Below are 20,331 nucleotides of genomic sequence, written 5' to 3' on the forward strand. Positions count from 1 at the left end.
ATTACTTCATTTTTTAAAACAGTGAATTTGAATCAAATCTTCAGCACAGTACAAGGTAAATCCAAAGTGATGCATAAGATAGATAGATTTTATATTTATTTATTTTTATATACATATATACATACATACATATATGGGGTGATTATAAAAAAACTGTCCCGACATATGGGCCCCAACTATCATACCATTCACAGAAACTGAATGAAATTTTGGCATAAGGTATTTTGTGGTATGCGCTCAAGAATGATATGGAAAACAATAATGTCACTCTAACAGTTATGGTTACAGTGAGAAAATTTCAAAAATATCAAATGGCAACACCAAGTTTTTTGTATTGGTATGCGATCTCCATACTGAAAAACACTAAATAGTGTTGGAATGGCACCTGTAGCACGAAAATCCCCGGAGCTAGGCAAGGAAAAAGTAAAAAGGACTTTGCTGTGCACCAGAGCATTAATGTTCGTTTCATTCGTCACACCGTTTCTTCGGCTGAGATCCCAGCCTGATTAGTCCTCCACAAGGTCATGTGGAAAATTTGTGAAACACAATAAAATGCTTTATTTTATGCTGCTCCTCTGTCCTTATTGGTTGTCCTCACTTTTAGCCTATCTACCGCCGGTGATTTTCATGCTACAGTTGCCGTTCGAACGCTATTTAGGGTTTTTCACAATGGAGATCACATTCCAATACAAAAAACTTGGTGTTGCCATTTGATATTTTCGAAATTTTCTCACTGTAACCGTAACTGTTAGAGTGACACTGTTGTTTTCCATATCATTCTTGAGCGCATACCTCAAAATACCTTATGCCAAAATTTCATTCAGTTTCTGTGAATGGTATAATAGTTAGGGGCTCATATGTCGGGATAGTTTTTTTATAATCACCCTGTATATATATATATAAAGTCCAAAATAAAATCACTACTCCCTTTATTGATAATCAGGTGTATGTGTTCACCAAATTACAACCCTACAAATCCTTTAAATAGAAAAATAGGTAGATATAGGTAGAAATATAGGTGATTATCATTGTACATGGTATCGTTATATCACATCAGCTTTTTAAGTAACATGCATCACGCAATCCTTCTGGAGCAAAAGGTTTGAGCAAAACACAAACCATATCGAAGGTAACAGACATGGTAACTTCCTCAGATGTTCATTTTATTAATTTGAGGAAAAATATCTGATGTATGAAGTGTAGAAATGAACAGCTTTCCTTTCTTCACAATGGATATTGCAAGAGGTTTTTTTTAATTCAAGGGTAGGATCAATCTCTATTTCTGACCTATCTGTTTTTGAGTCAAAAATGCTTCAATTAAAGATGGAAAAGTTCTTGAATATAATTTACGGGCTATTATGAATTTTAAAAAATCTTGAACTATATGAATTGATACAGTGGAAATAATACAAGCATAAATTCTTATTTTCAAACTTGGTAAAAGAAAAAGTTGAAATAAATGTTATATTGCATGGTTATCTCTAACTCATAAGTAGGTCCAGCATATAACTTTATAATTAATTTTCTCAGCTTCTTATCTCCAAGTAAATTCACGATTTTGGAAACAAAGAGTTCAACTTAATTTTTATAATTACTGGTGTAATTAAAAACTGTAAATCTCCATATTTCCTAAGTGAAATAGACACTTTTAACATTTATTTCTGAGGCAGTCATCTTGTGCTTGTCCTTCAAACCGATGCTGATGATTATTATGATGTCTATGCAAAAAGCCTAATATAGGATTTTCACTGTTTTAATTTCTATATAGGTTATAAAAAAACTAAGGCTGGCTTTGTCATGTTGCTAAACACTATAAATACGTAGGATTTATAACAAATTATTTTCAGCAAAACCCAATTTCTAGTAAAAACCCAGTGGATTTTTTAGGTAGGCTTGTACTTCATAAGCATTATGATAATATTCTATTCTTCCATGCAAAGAAAAATTGTATTCAGCTGCTATATAATATTTCTATTTGAGAAAAAACTCCTAAAGTTAGAAAGGTATATATATGTAAGTTGATTTGCTAAAGACTGTAAATGAGATTTGTGGGCTGAAAAATGATTTTTAGCAAAAACTCAGTGGGTTTTTGTTGGTGGGCCTTTACTTATTAGGAGATAACAATCTATTCTCCTATGCAAAGAAATTGCATTTAGCTATATACCATTAATTTTTATTGAAAAAATAATAAAAAGTTACAACTAGAGTGCATAACTAGTATTGCGAGTGAATTTTAAGTGCTGCCATCTAGTTTTAAAACTGTAAGTGAAATGGAATGATTGAATATTTGTACCATTAAAGGTCTGTTACTTTCTATGGTGAAACTTTTTAATGGGTATATCAGCTCACATTCACGCCTCAATATTGGGAACCACAGAAAACCAGCTTCACCCAACCACCACCACTGTACCATTGGTGGGGTCAGTGCATGGTCCCTACATCCTGTAGCAGGGCCCATAAGCCGGGATCTTTGGCAAGCCCCCAGGCCAGACTTTTCATGCGCCCCTCTATAATGAATTTGTAGCATGAAAAAACAAAAAATTATCAGAGTCCCCGGGACTAGAGACTTGTGGGGGGATGGGTCGGCGATGAGATCTGGGCTCTGTGCTTTGAAACTGAAATCCAAAGTGAATTTATAGTATGAAAAAACACACAGCATGAAAAAGGCACATATTATTGAAAATGTGCACAAAAAAATATGGTCTTTTCTTTGAGCTTGATCATTGCCTTTTGGCCAGGGCATGCGCAGAAACAAAAACTTACTCAGTCACCCCTCTCAGAATAAAGCCACATCTCAGAATGCAACATCATAACAGAACATGTTTTTATAATGGCTCTTATACTGTGGGGTTTTAGTGAATTTAACTTTTACGCATCCTTTACTGTAGTTATGGCTATTTGACGTGCCACAGCACATTAGTACAGCCAGGCACAAATTTAACTGCATGCAACATGCATGAGATTACCTGGCACGAATACAATGACATCCAAACACTCCATGCATACAGTCGGCCCCCCGTATTCGTGGTTTCCATATTCACGGTTTCCGTATTCACAGTTTTTTTTTCTTTATTGGAAAACTTTTTTGACAACACTCAGCAATCTTTGTTCACGTGTTTTGTTTAAAAAATTTGAGTTGTGCTTGTTTAGGATGGCCCATTCTTCTAAATGCTACTGATAATGCTTTGAAAAGGTAAATAAAAGTGAAAACTTGACAAGAAAAATTGGATATATTGACTATGCTTGGCGAATTCAGTACCTGCTGTGGTCCACCATTATGGAATAAACGAATCTACGGTGAGATATATCAGGAAAAAGGAATCTGAAATTCGTTCAGCCATAGCTGCACCCTTGGCAGTCAAAACTTTGCAGCGCCTATGGGATCCATGTGTTTCACGTACAGAAAATGGTATTTTTTTTTTTTTGGGTACAAGACTGACACAAAAATGTATTCCAATTGATTGTAATATTATAACAGAAAAAGGGAAAAATTATATTCTTCTATAAGGAAAGGGCTGGTGAAACGTCTATTTCAGAATTTTATGTAAGTAAAGGTTGTTTCATAGGTTTAAGAAACAATTCGGATTGCGTAATGTAAAAAGCACTGACGATCAAGCCTCTGCCGATCAGGAAGCAGCTAGAAAATTTCCAAAGACTTTATAGAAAATTATTGAAGAGAAAGGGTTATGCACATCAGCAGGTGTTTAATGCTGACGAAACTATGCTATTTTGGAAGAAAACGCTGCAAAGAAGTTAAGCAAGAGAAAAAAATGTGAGCTCCTGGTTTTAAGGCAAGTGGAGGTAGACTTACTATGTTGTTTTGCACAAATGCGAATGGGTACATGATAAAGCCCACCATCATTTTCAAATCTTTGGATCCGTGAGCATTGAAGGGAAGGATAAGCCAAAGCTCCCAGTATTTTGGACGAACAATGGACTATGAAAATACTTTTCCTGGATTGGTTTAAACGGTTTTTCGTTCCGGAAGTCAGGAGGTACAGTACCTTGATAGTGAATACATGCTATTCTCAAAGTTCTTTTGATATTGGGTTGACCGAGGAGGAGTTAATACAGTTGACTGGTCCTGAAACTGAAGCAGCACCAAATGAAGAAGATCGAGATAAAGAAGTGGAAGTTCATCACAAGTAACATAGCGGAAGGGAATAGCAAGCTCAAATCAGCAATAGACTATTTTAATAACATAAATCCCTCTATTTTACATTCTTCACATGTAGAAAAATTAGTAGAGGAAGCCTTGTCAACATACCCCAACATACTTGATGATATGAAGAAGAAGACACGGCAAACATAAAAATCACAACAGTCTTTCAGAATACATCGCCAACAATCGTTGCACCCTCTTTTACTTTCCCTTCTACCTCTGCGTCGCCCTGCTCTTTCTCATGATGTTCAATAAACGAGATATACAATAAAAAAACCTATGGTTTCCGTTATTCGCGGATTTCCGTATTCGTGGTCACTCCCGGAACGTTACCCACACCAATACAGGGGGCTGACTGTATATTGCAATGCAGTTCATTAGTGAACTCTGGATGCATCCTCCAGTGGAGAAATGAGTGTTTTCGGATGGGAATGATTTCAGGGGCCAATAAATAACCTAGGTATTTTAAACCCCTTCGAACCTGAATTTTATATTATTTGAGGGGAAAGTCGTCATTAAAAAAAAATCATAACAATAAATTGAATATACAGGCAGGGCCACAACTAGATGTTTGGTCAGTTGGAGCAAGCCTGCTTTTTGTCGCCACCTTGTAAGGAAATGTTAAAGCTTGAAATTCATACCCTCTATGGTTCCCCACCCAGAGCACCAGACCCACCTGTTCTCCCCCCCCCCCCCCCCAGTTGTGACCTTGTATACAGCAATGCTGAAAAAATATCTATACTAAAATATAAACACATGAATCAAAACATAATGGAAAATCGAAATTGAGCAATTTGAAATTACTGAATAATTCAAAAACCAATGAATTTCAGATATAATGAAAAATAATTCCTTGATTAATAAAATATCAAACTAGTGAAAATTCAGAATTAAAAGGAAATTATTCTGTAAATTAAAAAAAACAATTCAGAATTATGAAAATAATTGCAGAATGAAGGAAAAGTTTTGATCAAAATTCATCATTGATGACAATTTAAAAACAATCACAGAATTAATAAAATTTGGAATCAATGAAAAATAAATCTGGAATTAATGAAAAATAAATCTTGAATTAATGAAAAATAAATCTGGAATTAATGAAAAATAATCCCATAATGAATAAAATCTTAGAACTGATAACTAATGAAAATAATAATTGAACTAATGAAAGAACAACTCCAATATTAATAAAAATTCAGAATTAAAGAAAATAATTGTGGAATTAATGAAAGAAATAATCAATAACAATATAATTGATGCAAATGATTTTACTAAGCAATATATATTTCAAACAAGAATGGGGGGAAATGAAAACTTCTCATGACTGTTTACTTTTGTAAATTTTTCAAAAACACCTGCCAAATACGAAGAATCGTGCATGTGGGAATGAGAAACTGTGGCTCAGCAGCAGCATCATGCATCCGTGCACATACATGGTTAGCAAAGTGTAGTGCAGTGTCTCAATTTGCACTGTAAGTCTGATATCTGCTGGCTGCAAAAGAGCGCACTGTCCTGTATGGGTCACAATTTGCACTTGGCCTAACATCATTTGGTGCATGCCCCCCACATCCTGCAGCAGGACACCAAAGCCAAGATCTTCAGCAGGCCCTCAAGGTGAAAAAACAAAATTATAATTGTCCCAGGCGCCAGGTCTATAACCCTTACAGGGGGGCCATGGCCAGGTGCAGATCCAAGTTGATGTGTCGGGAGGGGAACCTAATTGTATAGGTCAGTAGGACCATTTTATATTTCACATGACAGACCAATTTTTCCAATATTATCCAGCTCTTTAACAGGGTGATAGTCTACATTGCCCCCTTAAAACACTGATAAAGCACATCTGTCTGGGCCCGACTTTGACATGAAGAGGACCCTGTGCAAAGCAGGAATTACAGAAGGCCCCTCCCACTGAGGTAAAAGGATGTTTGGTTGGTCAGTCCTTGTATAAGTCGCCATCTGGTGGGAGCGTCAGCTGTTGTGAGCTTGGCCTGAGTCTGGTCTAGCCATCCATGTACGGTCCCTTTCAGTGTACACGAGCTCCAAGGAAAGATTGAGAGATTCGGTGCCTCTGTAGTCTAGTGGTTTAGGGCGTTCACCTGGAAAGTGAAAGGACATGGGTTCGATTCCCCGCAGGGGCAGTTGAATTTTCTCTCTTTCCAAAATATATCTTCGCAACAGCCAGTTGTTAAAACCCCCACTAGCCCATATGGAAATCGGTCCCTGACATATGGGAGATAGTTTTGCTGAACTTAGAAGTAAACATTGTCTGTTTAAACGACAAGGATCATTTGACCATTTTGATCATTTTTGTCGTACCACGGTCATTTTCTGCACACGAGGGCTAATTAGACTGGGACCTACAATTTATTGCCGATTCTGAACGGCAGGCTTGTTTTTTATACTCATCTAGAGGTTGGTGCGCTAACCTCTCAAAGGGGGAACTCTCTGCGGTAGCAATTTTTTGCTGTGGTCTTGTCGCCGTTTTTATTGTACCCCTGTGTCAGGAAAATTTTCTGATAAGGACGAACCGGGTATCGAACTCGCGACACCTCTAAACATCCTTTGGTGCTTTAGGCGAGTATCTTATTGACCAGGCTACCGCGGCCCCACGAGGATCATTTTTCTAGAGCACAATTATACAAGAAAAATGTCAAAAACTCATCTAGATAAAAGTGGACTTACCCCTTTAAAGTGTTGTAGAAACTAGTTCTCTATAAATGCATCATTACAAATACTTTGAAGAAACAAATCTCAAGCAATTGTCTTTTTTTTTTTTTTTTGCTCAATATAGGAGCATTTCATAATTTCAAGAGTGTAAATTTGTGATAACTATCCATGTAACAAAAATAGTTAAATCTTACATGAATAGCAAGTAAGAAATGGTACTTTCCTAATTTTCCCTGGCTTTTTTTCTGATTTTACTAGACCATTTTTCAATCTCTTGATTTTCACTGAAACGTTTTCATTTACCTGACCATTTTTCCTTTTCCCTATTATCGCTGACAGTTTTTCATTTTCCTGATCTTTCCTGAGTTTTTCTTCCCCATATGGGTAAACATGCTGTACATCTATTCAGAAAAAACCGGCAGGGTATTTGAATCACACACTTTCAGTTATATATACTTTAAAGGCGCTACAGTGGCTCTCTTTTCACCGAATGAAAAAAAGACAGATTCAATTATTGTTAGTTGAATGCATGTTGAGTGTATTCAGACTATGAAAAATGATTTTTTTCTTTCATATATAAATGTAAAGTCGGAAAACAAAACTGGTAGTTGCTAACAATATATCCATTTACAATGTCCATTGAGTACCATGATGCCTGGAGACCACTGGAAAGGGGGGGGGGACTGGTGAATACAAAAAATAGCAGGAAGAAGACAATGGCATTCAGTTAGAGATGTCCTTCAAAATCCTGTTTTGTCAACCCCAGGGCTAATGAGCAAGCACCAGTGTTTGGAAAGGAATAGTGTACAAGCTTTTCAAACATGAAATGATAGATTCTCTGGAGGAGGGGGAGGGGAATTGGTGTTTACTATTGGTAATGCATAAAGAGTGAAACAAACAAGCAAATATAAATAGAGATTCAAAATAACTTTTTTTTAGTCATACTTGAAAAAACGCTTTCAGTGCAATATATGAGCTATGTTTGAAAGATAAATGATGTTGCTGAGCAATATTATTCAAATGATTGGTATTGCTTCAACTACATGAGCACATAAGTTCCGGCATCCCTGAACAATTGCTTCTTATTATACCTCTATATGTACCATAATGTTTGTGTGTGTGTGTGTTAATAAATTAAAAACTACATAAAAAGACTATGGTTGGTGTAAAACTATGTCTTATAATTCTTATAGACATTTCCTATTTAAAAAGTTTTCTGCTTCTAGCATTTTTAGCACTACATAAGAAATACCCAGTAAAAACATGGAGAACTAAAAATTTGCTCTCTAATTCATCTAAATTTTCTGTTGATCGGCCACGAAACCAATCAATGTTGATTTCAAGGATCCAAAATCGCCTTTACCAGACATGGGAACAAACCATGGGCCCCACAAGGGTGGAGCTGACAGGGCTCCAGCCCAGAACAGTTCTTAATATTTTTCCCACACATTATAAATTCACTATGCAGGGTCCTGTGAGAATCTGGCTGGGTTCATCAAAGATGGGCCCTGCTACAGGATGTAGGGCAAGGATCCTTCCAAAGGATGGTTTTTACATATATTCCTTACATTATTCAGATTTTTTGAAGTTCTGATATTACATGTTCATTATCGTCATGATCTGGTGTCCGCCTGGATCACAAGCTTGTCATCACATTCCCTTAAATTCAGCCCAAATTTTGCACCACAACACTCTTAATGACAAACAACTTAATTTGATCACCAACCCCAATCTAGTCTGATGCTTGTCTTCTCTCAAACACTCTTATTCTGTCACATGCATATCAATTTTGTCGTTATGCTATAGTTAGTCAGTAGAGATAGAAATTTTGAAAAAATAAAAAAAATAGATGAAAATTAAAAAAAAAACCAACGTTCACTGGAAAAAAATTGGTGCTTTTTCTAGTGTGGGAAACAATATTGTTCCCAAGAAGACTCCTAACTGCCCTCCATGGCCCCTACATCCCCAAGCTGGACTCAAGGCTGAGATCTTTGGCAGGCCACTCTGTAATCAATTTATATTGTACAAAACAAGCAATAACAATAATATTTGCCCTAGGCCCCCAGGCTGGAGTCCTGCCAGCTCCACCCTTGTCGGGGTGACCATGCTGCCTTTTCAGTCACTTAAAGCCCCATCCGCTTCCTCCAGCAAATGACATCACATGATTCTGATAACACTGCTTTAGGCAAATATTACAGATGTTGAAATTGAAACATCCAGACAAGCAAAGATAGAAAGTTATTTTTTGTTCATCAAGCTAAATAGCTTTCCCTTCCCCCACCTATAATGTCTGCCCCAATATATACATTGACAGATAACATTGTTCTTTTCTGTTCCTACTTACTCATCCCCCCCCCCAGCAAAAAAAAAGGTATTCTGGATGGGGTCGCACTAAAATACTTTCACTATTATGACTAAAATTCACCAACATAAGTGTTAAGAAATTTGATAAAAAAGATTCACATGAAACTCACTGAATCTTGTGCCATCAGATGACAATCATGTGGCAAATCTAACCCAGAGGGTGGGCCTTCTGGACCAATATCTTTTATCCAGCTTCTTATCAACTCATATATATGTTGATACCGCATTTCTTGGCATCTTATTTCACACATTTCTTTTTTCAAAACATCCACAGCACGCTGTTTCACACTCAACCTGAAATATAAATGAGAAATAAAGATGAGATAACACCAGAATTAAACAAAGTCAGCATTCCAATAGTTTATGCTTATGATGTTGATCAATTGTAAACATGAAAGTAATTGATAACAAATATCAGCTACTGCTTGTTATGATGGTCCCATCCTTTGGTCAATATAGTCCTTATATTGGAAGAAAAATATAAAGGGTTGTCATGAGATGAAAACATTTGGGACTTATCCTACTGGTTGTTCTAATGGAATGGTTGCTATAACATGGGGTCATTATAATGAGTATCATGGGTGGAGATACGGGGGGGGGGGAGAGGAATGTTCCCCCATGTGCCAATAAATCCCTAGCACCAATGACAGAGCAACTGATCGAATGTGTATGAATTGACATCATTGTGACCACCCCAGCCTTTACATCATCATGCCTACCCCAGTCTTTACATCAAAATCATTGTGCCCCCCCCCCCCCCAATAGCCTTTCAAGCCTATCTTTCTCTATAATAAGCATAGACCATACTTTGAACTCTCTGGGCAAACTGGTTATATCTATTTTATGTTGAACTAATAAACAAATTAAAAAGGAATAAAACGAAATTCAAAAGCACAACAAATTAAAAAAAAACAAAACAAAAAACAACACACACATATATATATATAAAACTGACACTATATCTATCAGAAAAATGGTGCATATTTTATTGAATTAGAAACCAGTTCTATTATTTTAAATACATGGAGTCACAACTTACCCAACTCACTTCAAGACATGGATGAAAGAATGAAATAATAACCTAAAAAGTATATGCAATGAGACAAAGTTTTTATAGATTCAAATCAAGGTGTTATTTTTTTTCCTGTCCTTCAAATAGATGAGTATATTGGTAATTGTACAGTATAACCTTGATTACCCAGGGTAAAGATGGGTAAGGAGATTACAGATAACCGAAAACCATGGATAAGCCACCAAAAATTAAAGCAACTTCAAAATAACAGCAATAAAAATATTTCTAATAACAAATATATTTGTAATTTGCCTGATTAAAAAAATGTTCAGTGTATCTCCATAAGTTATTCAAGTCAAACAATTGGTATTTAAATTGAGGAAAAAAAATATAAATATACATAAAAATTTTTCATACAGTTGCGTAGCTACATTAGAAGCTGGTACTCATCTCTGAATGGGCAAATAGCCCACTTGCCTATGACACCACATAACTTTATTCCCCAAATTTAAACAATATATATTTACCAACACACTGAACATCTTTGACCCTAGCCATGGAGACCCCCTCCCCAATGCCTGCCTTGATCAGGGTATCTTTATGTCAGTCAAGTCCCTACTACAACCAAAATTCAGCTTCACTGTCCTTGTTTTTTGTTTTTCATTATCAAAGACCATGGTTGATGAAAAACACACACAAAAGTATGAGTGATCCCACACTTTAATCAATCAAGTTTTGTAATAACTCCATGCTTGGTTTTTCTCCACCTTACACAAGGTATTTTAATTTCTGAACCTCAGAAATAGAAGCTTCTCAGATAATAGAAGTTCTAATATACCTAAAATATCTCATTGGTCAAGAATCAGTAAATTATAAAAAAATGTAATATACATTTGAAATGCTTTCTATTCTTTGAACCAATATTGCACTTATACAGTATTGTATGTTTTATAAATATTAGATTAAAAGTATTGTTCTATACTTTATAAATATTAAATAAAACTATATCCATTCTATATACACTGAAGTCCAGAAAAACTAGTACACCCACCCACGGTCACATCACACCATGGAGCACTTACAACTTTGCCACAATGTGGCATGGACTCCACTAATGTGTGAATGTATCATGAAGGCAATTTTCCACTATGATTCTCTCAGGACAGTCCCCAACTGTGCCAGGTGATTAGGTACAGCATGCTGCAAGGTATCCCATATCTGCTCAATAGCATTCAAGTCCAGAGATTTATGTGACCTACGGTGGATGCTGAAGTCGGAAGAGTGTTCCTGGAGCCACTCAGCAGCAAGTCCACACATGTGTGGTGTTTCATTGTCCTGTTGGAATTGTCTAAGCCTGTCGGAATGCACACAGGACATGAATGGGTGTAAGTGATAGGAAAAGATGTTTATGTATTGGTCACCATTCTGACTTGTCTGTAGCCTTATCAGGGGTCCCATATCATGCCAACTACACATGTCTCATGCCATGACAGAGCCTCTACCAGCTTGAATGGTCTTCTGTTGACATGCAGGGTTCCATGGTGTTATGGGGCTTTTCCATACCTGTATGTGTCTTGTGAGGGACCACATGTCACACAACTGGGATCTCAATTGAGTATCATGAGACAACACAACAAGAGACGAGAATTTAAGAACTCAAAATCATTAACTTAATTTCCAGAATATTTAACATTTAGAATTTTACAAATTTAGAGTATTATATCACCACAATCGTCAGTCATTATTCCTATCACTGGGGACCTTTGGATCACATCTGCATGCCCTATGTCAGCTCTCGAATTCCTTCCAACTGTCCCTTAACCTTAGAAAGAATTAAAAGAAGCAGCCTTAATTAGAGTTCAGGAATGTAAAAGATTGGGGAATCACTCTATGGCTAAGACATCACGACTTCCCAGGTGGAGTCAACCAGATGAGACTGCTGCTGAGAACAACTACTAATGAAGTTGAATTGCGAAGAATCGACCCAGCTGCTGCCTCATTTGTGGTCGGTTATTGAAGAAGTGATGAATCATAGCCAACTGGATATCACATTTGCATATCTTCCGTCAATATGGAACCATCATATGGTGATAGTGGCGGCAATGATGCCATGTTGTTACAGATCAAACAACAAGATGAGCATGTCCGAATGACGATGCACAGTTACATTCTATGGTTCTGGGTTCTGTGGATAGACTTGTGACAGCTGAAAATAATGTATGAAATATTTAATTTAATAGCGCTTATTAAAATGGGGGGGGAGGGGGGGTGTGTGGCCCATTTCCAACTGCTGCGGGTCCATACTGTTACAGTCCATAAGACCGATACAACTGAAAACGCACCTCATCAGACAAAGCAACATGTTTCCAGTGGTCAACGGTCCATTCGTGGTGCTGGTAAGCTCAGGCAAGACACATAGTTTTGTGCCTTGCAGTCATTAAAGGTACTTGAGTAGGTCTTAAGCTCCAAAAGCCCATATCAAGAGGGGGGCATTGTACAGTTCACATGCTGACACTTGTTGATGTCCCAATATTGAAATCTATATATCATAGACATGCACTGTTGCATTTCTATCTTGTGAAATGATTCGAGTCAGCCACTATGTATATATATATAGTGGTTCCATTCCTTCAGGGTCTCTTTCCACTCACTCTGTCAGAAATTTTATGTTTTTCCCGGATTCTTCATATTCATGATACGCTCTTGTGATAGTTGTGAGCAAAAATCCAAATTTCATCTGTACCTCAGAAATGCTGTGACCCATCTCATGAGAGCCGACTATTAAGCCCTGTTCAAAAAGTCATTTAAACCGTAATAATTTGCCATTTTAGCAGCAGAAACCAACCTAGCAGCTTTCCTATCTACTTGTTGTCTTACATGGCTGCCCGCATCGAGTTACGTTAATTGGTTGCATTTCTCCTTTATTTACAAATGCTCGTCTGCACAAGTTTTTCTGGCACTTCAGTGTGTGTGTAATAAATATTGTAATATATAGAGTGGTTCCCAACCTCTGTATGCCTAAGGACATATGTCCCTTTTTTGAAGGGCAGCAGATACATAGGTAACATAGGTATATGTAAATATTTATAGTCAAAAACTGATACTTCGTTAATTGAAGCATAGATATTTCATTTTACTAGGGAACTCAGTAAAAGTGTGATGGGAATCATGGTGTCCACAATCACTGGGCTATGGATCACCTATATATAACATCACCATAAGGAACTATTTCCATTGGTTTTTCTTCATATTTTATGGATTTGATTTTAGTTTTTATTGGCAAAAAGACCTGTAAGGTCATGCTGAAAAAATGTTGGAGTAACTTTACAAGTAACTTGATTTATACGTGTGATTAAATCTTTTTTCTGTTCTTTATGCAATAAAGAACATCCACAGTTCGTAAAATTAGACATTTTGTACAGTACAAAGTCACACATAAAAGTCTTTTAAATAAATACTAGTTGTTCTATCTTTGCTTTTTGAACATTCCTCATATAAAATAACCCAGACCAACAAAATGCTGATTGAAAAATTTTCGACTCACAGATCTTCAGTTCCTGGTGTTTTGCGAAGAGAACCAATTTCATTTTCACACTGACCAATTTCAATATCTTTCTCTTTAACCAAACCCTGATATTCAGCAAGCTTTGATTTCATCTCCTGAGCTCTGTAAAAAAGTCATTGATAAAGATGAATAAATTTGATTCAAAATGTTTTCCAAGGTACAATAAAATTCCACTAGATTTGATGGAAACAAAGTATTGTGTTACTGGTATAAATTTTATCATCAGGTTCTTTTAAGTGATATAAAAATAACATTAGGGATGGGATGATTTGGATGAATAGCCGAATATTCTGCAACCAAATATCAATTTTCTTAAAATTCATCACAATTATAAATGAAATTGTTTTTAATTGAAAATAAAATTGTTAGTAATTTCAAATGATTATATTGAATTTTAGTTATGCAATTTATTATTTGAATAAAAATTAAAAACTGGAAACTGAAAGATTTTTTATTGGCATGATACCTCTGCCAATGAAGATGATTCGTTCCGGATGAAAAATGTTTATATGAAATGATTCAAAGAATTTCAGAAAGAGAAGTGTAGGTACATTTGAAAAAGATTCCGAGGTGGACATGAGTTAATCAGGCATAATTCTGATGATAATTGGTGTGAAAATTCAGTTTGCAAAGCGGCTATTTTATGTTAGTGCATGCATTCATATCATTGAAAATTTTCATTAGCTGAATCCATAAATATTGAATATTTGTTAGAAGAAAAATTTGTAAGCAGAGGTATCACTGTACTTACAGAATCACTTTTTTTCAACATTTGTTACAATTTCACATCTAATTAAGAAAATACCAACCTTTATTTGCTCTGAAGTATTAAAATATTATAAAATTTACGACTTATTTTTTCACTCTAGATGTTCTTTGCTCCTTTTCGTAGCTCAATACATTTCTTGTCTAGTTACATCCTTCAGTTAGTGAACTTGTGTAATTCATGCTCACTTCCACATTATTGAAGTAGGATTCTATTTTCAGTTTCATGTTGACTTACCCTAGAAATTCACCCTGACATAACCTCATGTACAGAAAGGGATAGGTATACACCACACAATAAAATATAATCAGTAACCTTTTAATTTATTCAAAAAATTCTAATATAATTTTTTAAAATTATTTTGTTGTGCTTAGATTTACACAGATATTTGGCCAAACCAAATATTCGGCAAAAGGGCAGAATAACAGCCGAATATTTGTCCTATCTCTAGGATAAAAATACTTATGAATTTTCGTCATTACTGTAGTACCTCTGTGTTCAAAGATTCTGACAAGGACTGAGTCAGTATTAAACTTGCAGCCCATTTTAAGATCTCCTTCAGTATCACAGGCAAATGTCTTTTCAAACTCACCTACGCAACCTAGCTTTTGACTTTCACATTCTATGATGAAGCATGGATGTTCAGTGCATTGGTACCTAATAGCAGTTCCCCTGTCACTAGTTTCTACCACTTTTTAATGATAATATATATATATATATATATATATATATATATATATATATAATGACTGCATCTCACAAACAAGGCAAACTTTGTGGTTTCTGAGATATTAGTTCTCCGAACCATTGTCAATCACAATCTGCCTTTTCTCAAAACCACTCAATACAGCAGTCTATCCCATTATATGCACAGAGTGAATAGAATAATCATGCTATATATCCCTAGTAGCTGTTATACACTTAACATATCTTACGTGCATTGGTCTCTCAATGACTAAGCCAACAGGAACTTGAGCCCATGCCTTAACACAAACAGTGATCATGTATGACAATTTGCTAGAAGCTTCCAAGAGGAATGTTCTTATTACTGACAGACTTCGAAAGGAGCATTACCATTAGGATGAAAAAAGTGCAGTAGTCAATACGATACAACATGTTTCAAATTCAGAGATAAGCACAAAAGAATATCTTAAAATTGTATGTCTTGCAATTCCTGACACAAGAAATATACCTAATTAGCATGTTTTTGAAATGTGTTTTTGGATAAGTACAGAAAATTACAGGGGAATGAAAGAAAAAAAACTATTTTTCTTCAGTTACAGAGGTTTTCAAGATAAAGAGGAATGAGATATTAATGTTTGGCTGCATTTACCATAATGAATAAGAAAAAATACATACTTCTCTTTCAAAGATTCATATGTCATATCATCCAAAGCCAACTGATTTGGCTTCAAAGGACCACTATAGTCATATAATAAGCTTTCATCAAATTTGAAATCAATGGGCTGTAAAGGTTCAGTTCTGAAGATACAAAAGATATCATTATATAACTGGCCTATTTCAAATAAAATAAAAAAACATTATACTTCAAATTACCTCTTTCATAAATACACTGGGTAAATACAAATACAAAGGCCATAACAGAAGAAGCAAAATGCCTAATGAGGTGGCTGAAAAAAGATGCCCATAAAAAATGGATGTCAAATATAACCAAAATACAATAACCCAATATAAAAGCATATACCACAAAAGAAAAATCTAATAATTAATAATATATAATACACTGCCCATAAAAAAGATTATGTTTGTCTTATTCTAAGTATGGATCGAGTCTCGATTTCTCCCGCTAAGTTTATCATAATTCTTTTTGAACGTGTCAGCAGAGAATCATATAATTTTTTTTTTCAGATTAACAAAATTAATATAAATAATATACAGCTATTATTTTTGAATAGAAATTCAGATATTTCCATGGTTAAAAGCAAAAAGGCACACAATTATGAACATGATCAAAATAACTTCACATTTTTCAAGGGGAAAACGATTGAAATTCACAGATTGCATATACAGTAGTCTTAATAATCTGATACTCAAAAGTTTGTGGTTATAGATAATTTCAGGTGTTGAAAATTTTAAATTTTTACCTTAAGAATTCTTTCTTTCCAGGAATGAAACATGTTAATTATTTTACACATAATAACGGGTAATTTACATTTATAAGAAGCGTGGCAGCTCCATTCCATGAAGATTTAGCCCAGAAACATTGTGATGCAGTAATCTGAGACTGGTCAGCAGTGCCTTAAGATATTTTGGAAATTTAACTCATATTGAACATAGTCAGGCCCCTTTTAACAGCATTTGGGCAAAATGGTACTCTGGGGGTGCCCAACAGTCTGGAAGCACCAACCTAGCAATTTAAATACTTACACTCAAAAATCATAACACTAGAATTTCATCATCTTGTGTAGTGCCAGGATGGGCCCACATGTTATTGATGTCTCTGATCATGGTAATAGGAACTTGATTTCAAACCTTGTGTCACGGCAATTCATGGTACCACTGTAGTAAGTTGAGATCAGACACAGGGGTGCTGCAAGTTATTTAAAATCCCTAATGTTGCTTTGATGATGAAAGGTCCCTTGAATTAGAGAATTCAAAGGAGTTTTTGAAATGGAAACAAAACTGATAAAATTGTATGCAAAGGCCAAAGAAAAGACAACTTTAAACAGTTATTTCATCTAACAAGAATAAGTTTCTTGTTCTTCATTGCAAACTACGAGAAAATAACCCATGCCCTCAATATACGGCGACTTCCTAAGTATTTTTTGCAATATGGTCATTCTCTAAGTAAAATTAAAATTTTAAGAATTTTTTAATGGTTTTTGGTTATTCTGAGTTTTCAGCAATCTGGGGGGGGGGGGTCTAGGTTACATTCACCTTGAATTATCGAGACTATTGTATTGATAAATATTTAATAACAAAAGAAGAAAATTATGAAACTTATTTAAATTATATAAATTAATAAAATTACTCTAGAAATGAAATAAAAGCATAAAATGATTTTCACTCTTGACAAGAAAAAAAACAATAGACCTGACGTTTTCAAAATTTAGAGAAACAAAATTTTGCAGAATTTCTAATTCATACAAATACAAAGGCCACAACAGGTAAAATGTCCAATGAGGTGGCTAGAAAAAGATGCCCATAAAATTATGAATGTCAAATATAACCAAAATAAAGCAAACAATATAAAAGCATATATGTATCACGAAAGAAAAAACTAATTAATACTAATTAATACATGAAAGAAAAAACTAATACTATATAATACACTGCACATAAAAAAGGTTATAGTTGTCTAATTCTAAGTATGGATAGCTTCTTGATTTATCCCACTATGTATCATACTTTTTTTAAACGTGTCAAGTGTGATAGAATTGACAACCCTGGAAATAAGCTATTCCGTTAACTAACACTCCTATTAGAGAAAAACACCCTGCAACACCACAACCTGGAATTATCCTTTACAATATTAAACAATACTGGTGTATTCTTGCCTAAGCAGTTGATTGACGGTGTATCAATAACTCATAGTCCATTCCATCCATCCCATTGAAAATCTTAAATACTTCAATCATATCCCTGAAACTGTGTTCCTTCAATCTAAATACATCCAAAAAATCAAGTCTCTCTTCATAGTTTAAGTCTTGTGTGCCAACAAGAGCATGCATAGCTCTTCTCTGCACCCCCTCAACCAAGTCTGTCCCTCTGTAGGTAAGGTCTCAGAAACCTTACGGCATACTCCAGTCCAGGACAAACTAAGACTCGGAAAAGCAGAACAATGACTTTAGGAGAACGGCAAGAGGCATTTTTACGAATGAAACCAAGCATTCTATTCACTTTTCTTGACTACCGCTGAACAACGTTCAGACCTAAACCACTTGTCTATGAGAATTCCCAAATCGGTGATACTAGTTGCATACAGTCATACCATTCGACTCGTAAGTGAAACGTTGATTGTTCAAACCAAAATGAGTGACCATGCACTTATCAACACTAAAGGTCATTCTCCATTCATTAGCCCATGCTGCAATAATAGTCAAGTTCGTCTAGAGCATCTCTCTATCACTTGGATTCCTGACTACCCCATTAGCTTCAAGCCATCTGCAAATTTCCCATTGATACGTTGATCCAGTTCATCAATAAAAGTGAAAAAAGTATGGGTTCAAGGACACTTTTTTGAGGGGCTCCATTCTTCACACCTGTCCAATCAGAAAATCCCTGATTCACCATAACCTGTTATGACCTATCTCTAAAAAAACCATGATTCTATTCAATGCAACAAGTTGAACCAATCCCATGTAAATGCTTCAACAGTTTATTACAGGGTCACTGGAACATATCTGCTCATGTTGCTAAAGCAATACCACTCATTTGATTGTTACCGCTGTGGTGGTCGAGTGGTTATAGTGACGGACTCACGATGCGAGGATCCGGGTTCGAACCCCACAGTGGTGGTCGGCTGAAGTTGGTTTTCTGTGGTTCCCAACTTCAAGGCGCAAATGCGAACCGATCTCCCCGTTAAAAAGTCTCGCCACGGAGAGCAACAGTCCTACAATGATAAATCATTCAATCATAACACTTCACTCATAGTTAGAAAAACTAGTGGCAGATGGCAGCACTACACATAACAAGCATTACAGAGAAACAACAAAACTTCACGTCAGGTTTCACTACACGTACACGCACACGCACATTCCCGCATGTACCGATTCGTTGGGGGCTTCCGCGGGCGGCGGGGGGGGGGGTGGGTGGGCGGGGTGCATGTGTGGTTGTAGTAGTAGTAGGTAGGGCCTCCAAAAAATGGCTCGGGGATCCATGATGTTCTTAAGTCAGCCACCTCGTTGGGCAATTTGCCTGTTGTGGCGTTGAATTTGTATTTGTATATCTCAGCAATACCAATCACCATTTGAACATAGCTCAAATATTGCACTGAAAGCACTTTTTTTAAATAAAATTTTTGAAAACATATCCTTGGGACCCTTTCCTTGTGAGGAGTGGCTGTAGCTTTTTTTTGTTTGCAAGTCATTTCAGGTCCAAGGGACTTTCCCATACACCCTGTATATCCTTTAAGTATGAGCATAGGCATAAGCAAAATTTTCTCGAGGGGGTTTCAGATTATCTTTTCCTTTTGCGAGGGGGAGGTTTACGTTTTTTCCTGCAACATAACACTATAACCTCGGCTCAAGCAAGGGGGAGGGGTATAGTACCACAACGGTAGTCACAGCAATAGACTTGAGACAGTACATTTCATCACTGATTTCAGATGAATCTCAACCCTTTGAGTGGCATTGACAAGATATCTTGCCTCCTTATTTTAGCATTGGCAAGTCCAAATATTTTGTAAAGTTAATCTCTCTCTCAGTGTGGAACACTTTTACCTATATGGATGGTTCACAAAATTTTGTCACCCACGGCTCCCTTGACTAATTCATGATTCGTCAGCGGCTCTCAGAATAGATTAATAGACATTTCCCCATATAAAATAACTTCTTCAAAGCATAAATAGGTGCTCAAATTAATATCTCAAGCTCCCTGCGACACCCCACATAAAGGTTAATGATGCCTTTAGAAACAGCGATGCATATTTTGAAAAAGCTGCTCCATACCTATTACTTTATACCAGTGATTCCCAACGTGTTGTTAACGTCCCCTGAGGGACGATGGGGTATTCCAGGAAGGAGACATGGTTCTACGTTTGTTTTCCCATTTTTCACGACTTCTAGCAGTGTGAGGGAGAAATTGTGAAAAAAAAATACATAAATGACTTCAAA

General features: G+C 36.0%; 1 protein-coding gene and 1 non-coding gene across 5 annotated transcripts in view; one reads left to right on the forward strand and one right to left on the reverse strand.

Annotated features, from left to right (window-relative positions):
- FER (tyrosine-protein kinase Fer) overlaps positions 1–20,331 on the reverse strand; it is a 132,500-nt gene that overhangs the window by 65,800 nt on the left and 46,369 nt on the right. For all 4 annotated transcript variants that reach the window (XM_089239241.1, XM_089239243.1, XM_089239242.1 and 1 more), the window contains 3 exons: positions 15,896–16,018; positions 13,750–13,872; positions 9,304–9,487 (listed from right to left, as the gene is read on the reverse strand). In XM_089239241.1, the coding sequence (XP_089095367.1) occupies positions 9,304–9,487; positions 13,750–13,872; positions 15,896–16,018 (430 nt within the window). The remainder of the gene's footprint in view (positions 1–9,303; positions 9,488–13,749; positions 13,873–15,895; positions 16,019–20,331) is intronic.
- Positions 6,227–6,300, forward strand: TRNAS-GGA (transfer RNA serine (anticodon GGA)). Its single transcript has one exon. It is a non-coding gene; the product is annotated as a tRNA-Ser (tRNA).

The sequence above is a fragment of the Pholcus phalangioides genome, unplaced genomic scaffold (genome assembly GCF_987345545.1).
Source record: "Pholcus phalangioides strain wild (caught in Gottingen) unplaced genomic scaffold, Ppha-v1.0 ptg000011l_1, whole genome shotgun sequence".
NCBI classification, from domain to species: Eukaryota; Metazoa; Arthropoda; class Arachnida; order Araneae; family Pholcidae; genus Pholcus; species Pholcus phalangioides.